We start from the raw sequence: 17,223 nt of genomic DNA on the forward strand, positions 1-17,223 counted from the left end.
CGTACTTAAAATTTGATACCCTTAGCTTACTATATGGCTTACGTTGTCCCAGACATTAAAAGCAAAAAACTCTTTAAAGCGTTAATCTTGATTGATACTACAAATGCTATTGCTGTAGTATTGGTAGATCATTTTTCCGACCACCAAAAGGCAATCGGTAACTCTTGTCCAAAATGATATTTAATGTATTTTTTGGAAGTCATTGGGATCTGATCCCTATTTTCATTATTTTTCAAAACAATTAAAGGAGGTTTCGTTAAAATCCATGAGAACGTCACACATCTCTGATTATTAAATAATGTAAGAAAATGTAACATATTTAATTGAAAATATTTGCACTATTTTACGGAGAAATGTAAAATACGGATGTAATCTTGAAGGGAAATTTCAATTTGGGAACTATATTACAAATAGGTTGAATTTTATGGCGTGGAGTTATTAAGATGCCAGTAAAATTCCATTTATCTGAACTCTGTTTATTGGCACGAAATTCTAGTTAGATCCAATTAACTGAAGTCCTATGGAGAAATTGAATCCACTTAACTGGCCGTGAACTTCTATCATTTAAATAAGAAATCATAGGTAGTGGGGAGAATCAATAAATTCCTATTATATGAGCTTTAGTTATATAAACTGTTTGTCGTTTGAGGGGATCAGATAAATAAAGCATTGTTTAGACAAATTAGATTTTACAGTTTGTTGCAATGTATTATCTACTTGATATTAAATTATTTAAGTAAATTACTCACAAGCTATGTTGATCACCTTTATAAATTGAGAAGAAAAATGATGATGTTAAAAGACCTTATATTTTCTAAGGTATCTTGATATTTCCAATTATTTCGTCATGACCTGGAGTATATACATATAGGAATAAGTTTATCTTTTATTAGAAGTTATTTTATGTTTTATGAAATTACAGTAAGTAAATATGATTAATTTAACCTCTGTGAGACTCATATTATTCATACATTGTACATTCCTGTGCTGTTACACTGGCTCATTGGTATATAAAATTAAAGGATAATTTCTTTGATGTAAAATTAATGATATTTAAACTGTTATAATTTCGTTGAAAAAATAAAATTGTACAACCACATGAGCTCATTTTAATCCTCTTTCACAATTCTGTGTTTATTCTTTTAACAGGTAGTAAAGCGAAGATATTTTCTCTTTTCGAAAATTTTACAAATTCAGACAGCTCTACAGAGTTAAAATTTGTTTTTCTACAGCAAGAAGTGAGATTCGTGGTACTTCGTTCGGACCAAACGTAAACACGACCCTGGCTCGTGGTATTTCATTCAGAACTATCGTAAACAACATGAGTCAGACTCGTGGTTTCGTTGTTCTCGATATTTTCTTACTTCAGTTACGTGTAATTGTTCGTTACGCTCACACATTCAGGTTATAATTTCCTAAAAGGATTAAACAATCCTTATACCTATCATGCCAGTAAAAAAGAAAATCTAATATTGATGATGGTAGTGATAAATATATTATTATTGCGGATAGTGATTCGGTAAATACTTCTGATAATGATATAGTGATAGTAGCGATATTATGTTTCCTATTGTGTTTCATTGTTTCGAAAAATATCACACAGTTGAAGATTACTAATTTTCTACGAGTTTTCTCAAAACATTATTAATTTAAATTAAGTATTAATTTACAAATTGCTATTGATACATTTGTAGCGGCGACATTGTTTTGCCCGGAGTTTATTTGTTCTTACATTGCTTGTAACCTAACGGTCTTGATACTCCGAGGCAAAACAACAACAGGATTTGAATTGTCCTGACTCGTGTACCGTTACATCACCCCCCCCCCTTCCAGTGATAACGTTTTTATTGAGTTAAATTCTTAAAATATCCACAAAGTTCCTCTTGTCGTCATTATTTTTTATTATCGATACACACGATCCGATGATCTACGGCGCCTAACCGAAACCTGTCTGGAACCAATCGGGAAAACGGACTCTACGTCCGGATCGAGTAATATACCCATACCTGGTGTTTTCTTCCGCTGTTCGATCGCTGCTTGCGCTGTTTTCGTCGTGCGCGTTCGCTTGCTTTACCGGAATTAGTATGTCACGAGGTTCGGCGGTCTTCTCTTCTAGATCGTCTGGGACTACAAACGCTGGTTTTAAACGATCTATGGAAACCGTTACGTCACGATTGTTTATTTTAATTATGTAGTTTTTCTCGTCTCTTTTTACAACCTTAAACGGTCCGCCGAACTGAGGTAGTAAAGGGCCTCCTATCGCGTCATGGCGCAAGAGAACATACGGCGACGATTCTAATTCTTTGAAAACGAAAATTTTCTTTTCGCCATGACGCGTGACCGGATGTGGCCTGACCTTCCCCATCTATTCTTTAAGCCGGTTTGCGTATTCCGAGTTGGCCCGCTGCTCGGTTGTTATGAAAAATTCTGCCGGCAATCGTATTCCGGTGCTGTAAATCATTTCGGCTGCCGTTGCGTTTAAGTCCCCCTTTATCGCGGTTCGAATGCCTAATAATACAATGGGTAAAATTTCGACCCAGTTGCTCATGTCGTGGCACTTGATCGCCGCTTTTAGTTGCCTGTGCAAGCGCTCTACCATCCCGTTAGACGCGGGATGATAGGCGATCGTGCGTAAATACTTGACGCCAAGCAACCGGCATAACTCCTCAAACAGTCGCGATTCAAATTGGCGTCCTTGTTCGGTCGTGATTCTTAAAGGTACGCCGAAACGAGCTACCCAAGTAGAAAGGAGGGCCGAAGCAACGGTTGGCGCTTACATATCGACGATGGGAATGGCTTCGGGCCAACGCGAGAAACGATCGATACACGTTAAACAATATCGATAATCTTATGAATATGGCATGACGATAATGTCTACGTGTATGTGTTCGAACCGGCCTGCTAACGTTTTGAACGTTCCGACTTGCGAAGATACGTACCTGGTGACTTCGTAGCGTTGACATGGTATACACTGTCGCTTCCAAGTTCGACAATCTTTATTAATGGACGGCCAGACGAAACGTGTTGTCACCAATTTTTTTTATCCACTTTTAAACAATAAATCATTTTTGTTCGCTGATGAATCGATCATAATTACTTCCCAGACATCTTAAAAGTATTAGTTGTGCCCAAACATGTTTATTATTTCAGAATTCCTATTGTTGAGCCGAAATAACATACATGCCATAAGACGTATACATTTTGCGCAAATTCGAGCATACTGCTAAATAGCTAAATGGCTCGACGCGTGATCGACCTTCTTGTTTGTTGTGGCCCAAGCAATCGTTTAACAATCGAGTTAACGGGTAGGACAAAGGGTCAAATGAAAAGTGTACCGTCGGCATTGGAATAATTCAAAATATATCACGAGGAGGTTGAACGGTCAAACTTGAACCACGTATGGCGTATGTGTAGTGTCTGTCTGTTTAGTATGTGTAATGCGTGTGTAATATGGATACTTAATGTGTGTGTAATTATTATTTGTGTAATGCGTATTTAGTTTCTGCGTGCTTAGAGTGTATATAGGATATGTGTTTTTATATGCGTTTCTGGCACATGTGTAGTATGTGTTTATTGTTCGAACTATACACAGTTTGTGTGTATAGTACATGCGTTTATTGTATGTTATAGCGCGCCTCTATGGACAATCGATGCCAAAAAATTATAAGGTAACGGGGAGAAAATAGCCGCTTTTAAATAAATTAAACATACACACGCACTTATCGCACACATACTATATATAATGAACAGCCAGACACTATCAATACACGGCACATAATATTCAAGTGTGATCATGCAATCTCCTCGTGGTGTATCTTGACTTATTGCAATACCAATAGCATTTTTTATATTTCAAATGTCAATAAAAAGCAACAAGAAGTCGTACGACAACCTTTAGTTATAAAGGCGAGACTTACCTTTACAAAGTTATCTTAAAACGGATCTTGAAGGAAATTTTTCAAACTCCACAGAGTCATTTAAATTTGTAAAATCTTCGTAAAGAAAAAGTATCTTCAGTTCCCCAGCCGTTAACGAAAAAATAAACACAAGATTGTAAAGGAAAAAGCTTCGTGTTTTAAAATGAGCCGAGATAAATTGTTATCCAATTTTTTTCACAAAATTACGACAGTTTTAATATCGACAATTTTTCATCTAAAATGCAGTTAGCCTTTAACTTTGTACGCTAATGTATTATCATATCTCACATATTTTTTTTTGCATGAGAAATCATACTTTATAACGACAATATTAATCTCGTGATAGATAAAACAGAATTTGACGAGGCAGTCGGTCAAAATACTAATTCTCAACTAGGTATATACGGTACCTACGGACGAGCTATGGTACCGGAATAAGATCTTTATATACATGATACAATTTGATTCAGATTAATAAATACTAATAAGCTAGTACAAATGAGTGCTAGTGGATCAGGTCAAATATATCCAGGAGAACAATTATCGAATGGGCCCAAGTGAATCAAGATTGATTAGATTAAGTCACATGAGACAATGTGTTCAGGAAATGGGTCTGTGCCACTGATATCTCAAATTCGCAAATAATATTTGGAAGGTTAGAACACCTGAGTAGCACATCAGAATCAGGCTATATAAATGTGACTGGATCACTAGGATCAGGTCATATGAATTCGGGTGACCGACCTAGGCTAGAGCATATGGGCACTAACGGTTCATCTAAATCAGGACATGTCAGTACAAGCTTCCCCAAGTGCACGAATAAATCACGACTATTGAGTTCAAATTTTCCTGAGCAAATGAGCACAAGAACACTCTTGTTACAAAGAGAAATAGATGGAATTGGAAGTCAATTGAGTTTAGAGACAATGATAAAGTCAAATACAATTAAGTTAGACAAATAAGCAGTAGCCGGAACGGACCCGAATGGACTGAAAATCATTTCGGGCATTACAGCAGTGGAGAGTAAAATTTTATCCTTTTTAAAAAAAAGGAACAAAGGAAAATGACAATCCCTTTACTCCAAAAAAAGCCCGGTGAAAATTCCAGTCAACAAGAACAAATATGCTGATGAAAGTGAATTACATATCGACACACCTTCGGAATATTTCGAATATAACGATCATAACACTCCAATGACGGCAAAAACAAAAAGAATTAAGGAATGAAAGAATTAATTAATCAAATCGGCCATGAGGAGGCAGAAAAATATAAGAGATCTTACAAAAAGCGAGGAGGAAAGGATATCCTCGCAATCAGAAAGAGAAATAGAATACTCCATTAAACAAGTGGAAGTGAATGTGTTAATTAATACACTAACTGAAGTGATTCTAAACACAAACAAAATAAATACGAGACTTCACCTATTATCCAAAAAAAAAGATGCGGAAGTAGCAGAGATCACTAAAGAGAATAACGAACATATAAGTGGCACTTCTGAGTGGATCCAAGGATTAAATAAAAAAATTAAGGGTAAGTGTTATGTCGCGTAAGACATCCCTCCACTCCATCCCTCGCTGCTTGACAGCTAACGGTCCACATACCGTCATTCCGACACTCAACAAACCTAAGAACCCACCATAAACCTTTAACTTTTAATTTCAGTGTTTCAACACATGTTTTTCAGTTAATCTGTTTGTCCTAAGGGTTTTTCTAATCCCAGAAATTTTTTCGGTTTATGGCTGGTTTTTAGAAAAATCCTTGAGTTTATCATACGCTCTTAAAAATTACGAAGAAAGCAGGTAGTGACCTAACGGAAAAAGCGGTTATTTATCTAACGGAAAGTCCGGTTCTTCCCTTAAACAATGACACCAACTAGCAACATTGGTAGGAGGTTCCTTTCCCTCTCATCTCTCATTAATATTGACTAAAGTCAATGGACATCGCAGATCGTTGCCCTGTCCTTACTAACGAAAAGTGAGCAACGAATCCGCTTTCTCCGTTCAAAAAACCACACCCACACCGAGCTTTCCTCCGTAATTGCATGAGAGCGAAAAGTCAGTCAGTTCAATTGCTATTCCTATATACTAAGAAAGTCAACTTCTTATATTCAACTGCAAGGGCCTTGCTCTACTACGAAAGAACAGTCAGTGCTCATCTATCGGAGTGTCATACTTCAAAGTATCGTTTACGACATTGATATCATGACTCTTGAGTGTATTAAGTGTTGAAAATATAAATTTTATAACCCTGTTAATCGCAGTGTTATACCGCATCAATCGCCCCTATTATCCCACAAGAAATAAGAGGATCGATCTGTTCGTGGTGTCGATTCTTATAATTCTAACGGGAATTTACGACTTCCGTTGACGCGCTTCCTCGCGATCGCGTCTCCCCGCGATCGCGTCTCCCTGCGATAGATCGAAAATACAGTAAGGATTACACCGGTCAAGGAAACGGTTACTCATAGAAAATCGGTGGCAACGTCGCGCCCTAAATAGTAGCTACAAAACACACATTGATACAAAAAGGACACTACCAAATTAGTAAAAGGCAACAGACCTCCCCAGTGGAAGACAAAGGGGAAGATCTTAGGAAAAGATCTAAGAAAGGAGCGTTGGCGTAGATAAAGATTACACCGAGAAGGAAAACAATAGTAGTGAAATTAATGAATGGAAAGTTCAAATAAATAAGAAAACACTTAGAAAAGAGAAGATTAAAAAAATCGAAGAATATCAATACCAACCCAAAAGGAACAGCAGAAAAGTGAAAAATCAGCAAAGAATTCGCAATAGACCGAAAGCAATACTTTTCAAGGTCGAAAGTGGAAAAGAATGTGTCGAAACCTACAGAGAGCTTGAGATCTATGGAAGCTCTCAAGAAAACGACTGGTGTTAGGAAGACAAGGTACGGGAATATCTTGATCGAATTAATAAAAGCAAAAGCATCAGCAAATGAGATTTCAGAGAAAATAAAGACGGTTACGGAAAACCGAGTACAGTCAACACCACTACAAACTATGGTGTCATTGGAAGTCAAAAATATCGATCCGCTGAGCAAGGAAGAGCTCAGAAGCGACATTTGTAGTGACTTAAACATAAGTAACAGAACACTGTCAATAAACCCATGGGGAACATGACAAGCCATAGTTGTGATCCCCGCATTAACTGTTCCTGCCAATTTTAACAATTTAAAAATCAGAGCAGGATTGACAGTAACAAGCATAAAAATCTTGCCCAAAATCAATAGATGTTTTAGGTGTCATAAAATAGGATACACCTCAAATCAGTGCAAAGAAGTTAGCTCTGGAAAAGGCACTTTGCGGGAAATGTAGAGTTAGGGGTCACAATATGGAGAACTGCATTAACGAACCACGCTGCGCCATGTGCAGCGCTCATGGTTTAGCAAATAAAAAACGTGTCACTGGGTCATTGGTGTATCCTATATACAAAAGAGCGATGAAAGAGGGAAATACTAGAATAAAAAGATAAAGATTTTGCAGACAAATTTAAATGGCTGCAAGTTGGCACAGGATTTAATGTACCAATGCGCCTATGAAATCAGAGCAGATATCGTTATCATCTCTGAACCAAAGAAACAATAGATGTACTGGTACAAAGACATAAAAGGTGATGCATCCATATAGGTTACATTATTTAACAGTGCACTTCCATGTGATGATACCATTACACAGGAAGACGGTATGGTGGGAATAAGAATAGTGGATATTTCCTACATGAGTGGATATTGTTCCCCTAACATCAACAAAGATACCTACTATAAATATGTTGACAAATTAGAAAGCTTAATGAAAAGGATATATAAAAAACAAAGTAAAATACTTATTGCTGGCGATTATAATGCAAAATCGGCAGCATGGAGCGGAGATAAAACCGACAAAAAGGATAGAACCTTAATGGAAGCTTTGGTAAGAAATGGAATTACAACCATAAAAGTGAACAAAAAATATATCTTTGTTAGGGGCAATAGTAATAGCTATCTTGACATAGTGAGTGTAAATAATAACCTAGCTAGGCTTTATAAAAGAACAAAGGTCCCACAAATTTTTAATTTAAATTTAACAGAATTAAGGTCATTATAAATTTTCGATGAAGGGCTTCGATCCGGACAGGTTTATTAATAAATTTGACGAAATAAAAAATAATGTAATAATTGTTGAAGTGGTCATCACTTCTAAGAAAACTCTACATCTGGTCTTTTTAGTTTTCTCAAGCACTGAAGCCATCGACAGCGTGTAGACAAAAGACTGCGACAAAGTCAGACCATAAACAGTAGACAGGCGACGTTGTCTTCGGGATTTTCAATTATTGAGTAACACAGCTAGCATGCGGACCTGTACCAGCTCAAATTGTATTCTTACTTATAATTACACTTCTATTTAAATATATTTTCTGCCTTACAATTTATCCACGAGTTTTCTCTGTTTACACATCAAATAACTTCAACAATAATAAATTTTACAACTTACAGGATGAGCCATGGGGAATTTCTCCACAATATTTTAGAAAAAACGCGTGAAGCCGAATTAAAAAGGTCTTTCTACCAAGGGGTAAGAAGAACGAGAACTATTGGTGGAATGAGAATATAGCTCCACTTTGAAAAATGGAAAATAAAAGTAGAAGGGCTGTATTAAATAGCCAACAATGCAGAGGATCTTACCAAGATATATAAGCGGAATAAAAAAGAACTGAAAATATTAATTCAGAAAGGCAAAGAACAAACGTGGAAGGAATTCGTTGCAGTCTTAGAATGGGATCCATAGAGTAAACCCTATAAAAGCGTTATAAATAAACTAAAAAAACAAGAAATCAGTAGATAACATAAATTCAAATAAAATTAATAGCATTATAGATACACTTTTCACCACAAAAACAAACATAACTGCCGAAGAAGAGAGGCGGGATGGTAGTTACGAGGAAGTAACAAACGACGATGTATGTATCACCGTCCAAATGGAGGAGTTAGCGAATGCCATTGGACGATTAAATTTTAAACGGGCAGCTGGCGTGGATGGGGTCTCTGGAACAATATTTAAATTATTATTTAAGCATAAAGCTCACAACATACTAAGCATGATTAATACTATATACAAAATAAATAAAATACTTAAAAAATGGAAAATTGCCAGAGTAATATTGCAAAACCAGGAAATAATCCCCTCCTTCCTTCTTCCTATTGGCTCATAAGTATACTACCTGCGATGAGCAAGATATGGGGGAATACTTCTAAATCCTCCACTGAGAAATATCTAGGGCAGGAGCCATATCACAAAAGCCAGTATGGTTTCCGCAGAGGCAGGAGCACAGTTGGTCCCATCATACAGGTTAAAAAATTTGCAGATTTCTGCAAAAAGAAAAATTTAGTATACATCCAGATGGCTGTCGACATTAAAAAATGTTTTCAACATCCTTAGATGGTATACAATAATTAAGGAAGCCAAGCAAAGAAAACTTCCAGGAAACTTATTGATATTATATGATTACCTGAAGGACAGAGAGATTGTAATTCAAAGCATTAATGGAGAATTTAAAAGTAATGTCTACGCTATTATTATGGAATTTAGTGCACAATGGACTTCTCAATAAATTTGATAATATAATAAAATTTACAAACTGTAGCCTTTGCAGATTATTCGGCAATTCTAATGGGTGTCAATAAAGAAGAAAGTATAGAAAATAAACTAAATATAAACATAAACACAATTATGACTTGGTGTAATAACGCTGGATTGCAAATTGCAAAAGAAAAAACAGAGATTATTCTATTGACTGGTATGCTAATACCTAAGATAATAAATGTAAATATTATAAATACGCTAATTACTACAAATAACACTATTATATACTTGGGATTAACAATTGACAACATCAGAAATTACACTGCGCATCTGGAAACATTATGCTGTAGAGCTGATGCATTTAGTCAGAATGTTGATAGTACTACTTCCCAACATAAATGGTCCTACTAACCTAGTTAGAAGATTGTTCTGGGAATCGATGCTACTATATGCCTCTCCTGTATGAGCTGAGGCTCCGAAAATGACTAAAAATAAAAAAAATATTAAAAACAGTACAAAGATTGGCCATAATGAGGATGTCAACAGCTTATAAAGCTGTCTCTTATGCAGCTCTATGCATGTTTCCAGGCAACATGCCAATACACATTAAAGCACAGCTGCAAAAAAAAGATATATGAGGTGAAAAAAGGCACATATTAAACACGGCAGAAAATATAACCGATAGGGTGCAAAACTCACTCAAGGGAGAGATAGAACAGTTGGAAGAAACAACAATAGAGGATTGGAGAAAGGAATATAAAAGAAATTGGACAAGAAAATTGATAAACAACGTAGTCATCTTTATAAAGAATAAAAAACTTATTAACCATTATACAATGCAAATACTTACCAGACATGGTATCTTTAACACATATAGAATCAGAATAAATAAAGAAAGCAATAATCAATGCTGCGATTGCATTGAAGAGCTCGATGATGCTGAACAGGTATTGTTTAGATGTCCAAGATGGGCTTCCCAACATATAGTCTGTGAAAACCATGCTGGTGAAAGTTTAAGCACCAAGAATATGATTACATTAGTTACAGCAGACAATGATATATGGAATCACTTCCAAGTATTTTGTGACTCCATAATAAACTTTCTATAAAGCGTAGACACAGGATACAGCCCATAAAAGCTATTTTAACCAAGAAGTGAAGAAATTAATTATCTGTTATCTATTTTTATTTATTCTGTTCTGTCCATCTACTTAATTAAATATAGTAATTGTTTATTTAGTTATCTTTTTATTTATCCATTAATTAATTAATTAATTAATTAATTAATTTATAATTTGAATTATTCATTAAAATACCACTTTGCTATGATAACATATAAATAAATAATAATTTACTTAGTATTTATATATATAATATATATAAATAAATAATTATTTACTTAGTATTTATATACACTAATTTATAGTTACTTAATGGGTGGAACAGTAATACAGATTGATATGTTTCATAACTTAACCTATACACAAACGGTAGCACCGTTGTGATAAATTGAAAGTTTAGTAAATTAAACACTGTTCATCGACATTGCACTTACGCGCGTCCAGCGATAACCACTTAGAAATCAAGTAACCACTTAATTGTGTATGAAAGTTTAATTGTAAATGTTATATTGTTTTAACTAGATATGGAGCTAGTACGTGGTGTATAGTGTCACGTCCCGCGTTGCGCACGCGCCGTAACGTAACGTAACGTAACGTGACTAAAACTACCAATAGCGCGAGTGAGCGTTCCAATTTGAAATTTAAATAAATTTTAACAATTTGTATAGAAACCAAATTCGAGCCTCACAACTCCCACGGAATAACCCGTCACATGGCGACCCCTCCAAGATAGACCTAAATATAAATAAGCGACATAGAAGAAGAAGAGATAATTCCTTAGTTCAGAGTAGTTAATTCCTCAGTTCTGTGTGATTAGTTCCTCAGTTCTTGGTGATTAATTCCTTGGTTCTTAGCGATCAGTTCCCCATTTCTTGGCAAGTAATTTCTTTGTTCATAGCGATTAGTTCTCAATTCCTTTAGCTCTTAATTTCTCAGTTCTTTTGCCTTTCAATCCTTTAGTTTCTTAGCTTTTCAGCTCTTAGTTCCTTTAGCTCTTAGTTTTTGCTCTCAGTTCTTAAGTTCTTTAGTCCTTTAGTTCTTTAGCTTTTAGTTCTTTGTTTCATTAGTTCCCAGTTCTCGTTAGTCTTGTTAATCGACGTGTTTGCATTTGTCAATTTGTAAATCATTGAAAATCTATCAAATTAAAATCTTGTAATTAATAAGAGTGAAAACGTATTGCGAACGATTGTAACTTCGAGTATTTGAAATTTCAACGACAATTCTGTCAATATCCAATTAGAATACGAATAAACATTTTTTTGTGAAGAATATTTGTCTAATAATATAATAGGATTAAGCGAACATTTATTTTCACCAACTTTAATCCTCTCCCGTACCAGTACTCCTGCGCGTAGCAGGTTAGCCGAAACGTGGAGTTTAATTGCCAATCGCATTAAACAACAGACAACACTACAATTTAATCTGAATTCAAAAATTAACGGCAACACAACCAAAACGAGCCAAACAAAACGTAACAATAGAATGCCACTAGTTATATTGAGAGTATTGAATATAGCAATACCAACATGACTAGTTTCTAACCAATCACCGCAATATTGTCACCAGTAACTATTTATTTATTAATTATTAATTCCTGATGCTTTATCTAGTAGTTAACATCTAAACAAATGTCGCTAATTTAGATATATCTTTAGATATATCTTACTACTGAAAATTATTTAATAAGTAATTACTCTTTTCAAAGAATATTTTCATTTATAGGTACTTTAATATTTGAACAAATGTCATAATTTAGATATATGTTACATGTTGCCAGCAACTTAGATACTTTATTACATTTTATTAATTATTTTATTTATTTTAATAATAACGAATTCTGAATATACTAATTTTAATTATATAAATTAGTTAGTTAAACTGATAAACTAGAAAACGTTGAATTATTGTTTTAATAATCGAACAAGGTGCCGCAAATTTAGACGTATATGACACGATGTAAGTAACTTATTCTGAATAATTATTATTCATTTTGGTGACTCATCTTTATTAAGTATTTAACACCTGATCAAAATGTCACAATTCTAGACACGTATATAATGCTCGCGGCCAGGACCGAAATAAGGCAGATACAAAACATTTTTTTAATAGTAATGATTCAGTTTAAAGGAGTGTCAAAAATCATCAAAGTTCAGTGTAACTCCATAAAGTCCTCATATCCTGGAAACTACTTTACATAAAAAAAATCCAGGCGCTTTCAGAGAAATGTACTTTTTAGAGAAATTAAACTACACCAATAGTTTTCTACTAAAAGTCATATATGATTACAGATTTTGCACTTATATTGAATTTTTTGCCTCCTGAATACAAATTATGAATGCGAAAAAATATTACTTGGATTTGTTTAACTCATCGATTGTGAAACTCATCAAGAGAACGATATTGGAAATATAGAAATTGAAGTACAAAAAGAAGACAACAGAAATTTCAACATTGAAGATTCTAGCCAATTGACAGAACACAAGAAACAGTAAATTTAATAGTTCAGCATGGTCCTGTACAAGTTACTCAATTTAACTTCCCTAAGAATGAAAATAACAGGAGTTTTTCCGCAACATATTTTACAAGAATACTGACGAATGGACAAAGGACAACACGAAAATGGCTAATTTATTCTATAATATATATAATATATTCGGGACGATCCGGTCCCGTGATCGGCCTTGCGCCAGGCGGACGGTTCTACCCCATGCCGTGCCCCAGACCAGCACCAACGTGTCGTCGGCGTAGCACGCCTGTGCCGAGTTCGGAGGCATCGGCGTCCGAAGCACTGCGATGTTCCACAGCAACGGACCCAACACCGAACCCTGTGGGACCCCGCGGTGTACAGTCCTCCCGGTCACCCATCCGCCCCGGACGGTATAGACGATAATCTGGTCCCGGAGGAACGCCCGGAACGAGAGGTACTCGGGCACCCGATGTAATTTAAGGGCCCGGCATATCCTGTCCCAGGGGATGCTGTTGAAGACGTTGACCATATCCAGCGACACGGCCGGCGCCACGCAACCACGCCGCTCGGCCCCCTCGACAAAGGAGCGGACGCGGGCGACAGCGTCGGTCGTAGACCGCCCTCTTCGGAAACCGAACTGGCCGTCGTACAGTCCGGGCACACTCCGGGACAGATGCGACTCCGGGCGGGCAGTCACCACTCTCTCCAGCAGCTTGCCCGCCTCGTCCAAACGGCAGACCGGCCGAAAGGCGGAAGGCGAGTCCGGGGAGCGCCCCGGCTTCGGCAGCAAGACCACCCGTCCCTCCTTCCACGAAGCGGGGAATTCACCTCGTGGCAAGCATCCGTCGAACACACGGATTAGTCTCGCACCCTTCCACAGGCAGGCCGAGACTCCATCGGGACCCGGAGCTTTCCGCGCTCCGATCCTCCCGGCGGTCCCGGCCAGTTCTTCCTCGGTGATCCTCGATTCCGGCCTCCACCTTCCCGCAGAGACATGTGGTCCTTCTTCCGGCGGTTGATGCTCCTGCTCCTCCTCTTTGGTCGGGCTGCCATCTCCCTCGTTCGCTGCTCCCGGGAACAAGGTGCCGACGACCTCCTCCAGGAATCGAGGCTCCATGCTCTCTGTTAAGGCGCCCATGGACGGAGTTTGTTCAATACCATTTTGTAATGGCGCCCCCAGGGATCAGAGTCGAGGCTGGCCAGAAGCTCGTCCCAGGCCCGCCTCTTCGCTTCCTTGATGGTTCGTTGCAGAGGCCTTCGCGCTTCGCGGTAGGCCTCGTACAGACGAGCCACCGTGGCTTCTTCCATCCGCCGCCTACGGCGGGATCTGGTGTACCGGCGCCGGGCGCGGATGCATGTCGCGCGGAGACGAGAGATCTCCTCGGACCACCAGTACACAGCGCCGGCGCGGCGCGGGGCTCCAGACCGCAGCATACACGAATCGCAGATCGCGTGCATGTCGCGCCTCAGCCGGGTCGCTCCCGCTTCCGCGTCATCGTCGGTCCTGGATTCTTCTAATCAAGCGACGGCTATAGCGACCGCCGCCATGAAGTCCTCGTCGCGGCGGGTCACCGCCCACCGCAGGAATCTTTTTCTCCTTCCCGGTGGGCCAATGGGCCCGCGCGCACCCAACGAACGGTCGCCCATCGCGCCGCCAACCGCCACCTGCATCAAGATGTAGAGGTTGTCCGAGAGGGTCTCCTCCGGGGAAACTTTCCAACCTGAAACACGGCGGGATGCGGCAGGGTTTGCCCATGTGAGATCCATTATGGACTCGCGTGCACACACGTGCTGGACCCCCCTTCCGTTGGTCCTGCGGGAGCCCCACGCCGTTGAGTGGGCGTTGATGTCCCCGAGGACCACTGACGGGCAGGTGCCCAGACGCCTCGCGCAAGCCGCGAGTCCGTCCAGGAAGGAGGCGTATTCTGTGCGGCTGATGTTGCGCGACACGTAGACGGCCACCACTGCCAGGTCGCCCCATTTCAGGGCCACGAAGCGCCGCCCCCGCTCGATCACCGAGCAGGAGGGGCTTCCCGCAATCCCGGTCCGGAATATGGCGACCGAGCTGACCAGATCCCCAGCGCCTCGTAACGCGTCGGGAATCGTACGGCTCGGCCACTGCCGCCAGAGCAATCCGTCGCTCCGTCAGGCTCTGGAACATTAAGTCCTGAGACCGGCGGAAGCGGTTAAGATTGCACTGCAGGAGCAGTTGTCCTCCTCCTCTTCTTCCGCTCACGTCGGGGAAGGCTCCGTTTCCATAGCCTCCTCCGGGCCGTTCCCCTCGCAGTCGTTGTGTCCTACTTCTCTGTTTTCTCTTCTGTCCTTCATGGGGTCAGTTGACGGCGGTATCGTTTCCTTCCTCTTCACCGCGTCCCCACCGTTGCCTGGAATGATCTTTGTTTCCTGTGCGGTCCTCTTCTCACGGGTAGGCGGTTTGCATGCCGGTGACCCCATACGGTGCGACGCAGGCATTCGCAGGTCCGCGCACACCGGACACATGGGTACTCGAGCCGAACAGTCCCTGGCGCGGTGTCCTTCCGCCCCGCACCGGTAGCAGCGCTCCGACCGGTCGGCCGTCGATGTGCAATCCCGGCGCACGTGACCCGACTCCATGCACCTGAAGCATTGGAGTCGGCGCGCAGGGAGAAGGGAAACCCTCGCCGCTGACCAGTCTATGTTAATCCTACCTCCTGGTCGGACGTTTCTTCCTCTGCTGATTTTCCTGGTCGCTGTCAGCGGGCAGCGTAGCCATACCGACCCGAGGCCCCGAGGAGCGGAGCGTATGACTCCCACGTTGACCTCATCAGCATGGCAGCCCGCGGCTTCAGCAACGGCGGCTGCCACCTCCCCCGGAGTGACCGAGTCCTCCAGTCCGGTCACTCTTATCTCGGCCTTCCTTCGCGGCACGGTTACCTTGGCGGGTAAATCCTTCAGCGTGGCCGCCATCCGCCCGGCCAGTCGCGATGCTTTGCTCCTAGCATCCTGGCCTGGTATTTCAAACAGCAGCGCCCTCGTGGTCGCCCTCCTCGCTCTTAATTCCGTGATGTCGAGTTCGGAGAGCTTGACTTCCCTCTTCACCACCGACATCGCATCCCTATACGTGAAACCCGAGCCGTCCCTCACGGTGAGCGATACCGCGGCGCACCGTGGGGGTGGGGGAGGCCCGGCACTTTCTCGCTGTGCGCGTCCCGCCCACTAGCGTTGCGTTTCTTACCTACCCCGATAGCTCCGAGTCCATCGCCGCTGCCCGCCCCTCGCATGAATTCCCCTTCCCTTACGAGGGCGCACTGGAGGCCGAGCGGCCACCTCTGCGAAAGTTCTTGCTCTCGTTCCGCCGCTTCCGATCGCCGTCCCGGGCGCCAAGGCCCTTGATCGCAATGTCGACGACGGAAGAGACGACGATACCTGTCCCTTGGTTCTTACGTCCTCGGTCGGAGCATTGGCCGTTGGAAGAGGTTGCGCCGTGGGCTTCCTGTTCTTTCGCCCCGCTCTCCCTCTTCCTCCTCCTTGGACGGTAATAAATCCTGCCTCGTCGACCGACGACTCCACGGTCGACCGCGAGGTGTCTCTAGCCGACCGCAACCATGCTTGTACGGTTCTTGCGGCGGCGTCAGCCTCCGTAGCCGGGAGGATCGCTCCCCCTGGCATTCATTATTTCGCTCTTCCAACTTGCGGAGGAACATGATCTTGAGATCCTCTAGTGGATCTCGAGGTCCTGGACCACCGAATCTATCCGTTCTCTTGGTATGTTTATTACTCCCCGATCCATTGGGACAGCGGGGACGGCGCGACGCTGACCAGTGGTATTGGGGAGGTGGAGGAGGGGGACCCATAACCGTTCCCGTTAGGGCCTGGGGAGCATTTTCTTTCGTCCCCCTCTTAGCGGTGATCCCCACCTCTTGTCCTTCGCCGTCGTTGTTATCACCTTTGGCTGCCTTCTCCGTGCGTTCCTTGGCCAGCCGTTCTACTGTCTCTTGGAGACGACTGACCTCTGTCTCCAGAAAGCGCACCCTCCTTCGCAGGTATGCGACATCCCCTCTTCCTGATCGTGGGTCGGATTCGCGTCCTTCGCGGACGCTTGCTTGTCGACCGGTCCGATCCTTATTTCGTCCCTTCGCATGCCGTCGCTGCCGTCGGAACCGC

At 41.2% G+C, this 17,223-nt stretch overlaps 1 protein-coding gene across 1 annotated transcript; it reads left to right on the forward strand.

Annotated features, from left to right (window-relative positions):
* The first annotated feature begins 8,387 nt into the window (after positions 1 to 8,387).
* Positions 8,388 to 9,348, forward strand: LOC117239769. Its single transcript, XM_033505589.1, has 3 exons — positions 8,388 to 8,698; positions 8,779 to 9,064; positions 9,145 to 9,348. Exons 1-3 carry the CDS (start codon positions 8,685 to 8,687, stop codon positions 9,346 to 9,348), a joined length of 504 nt encoding a protein of 167 aa, XP_033361480.1. The 5' UTR covers positions 8,388 to 8,684.
* Positions 9,349 to 17,223: the final 7,875 nt, after the last annotated feature.

This window comes from Bombus vosnesenskii, unplaced genomic scaffold (assembly GCF_011952255.1).
Source record: "Bombus vosnesenskii isolate JDL3184/JDL3185 unplaced genomic scaffold, Bvos_JDL3184-5_v1.1 scf7180000014170, whole genome shotgun sequence".
NCBI lineage: Eukaryota > Metazoa > Arthropoda > Insecta > Hymenoptera > Apidae > Bombus > Bombus vosnesenskii.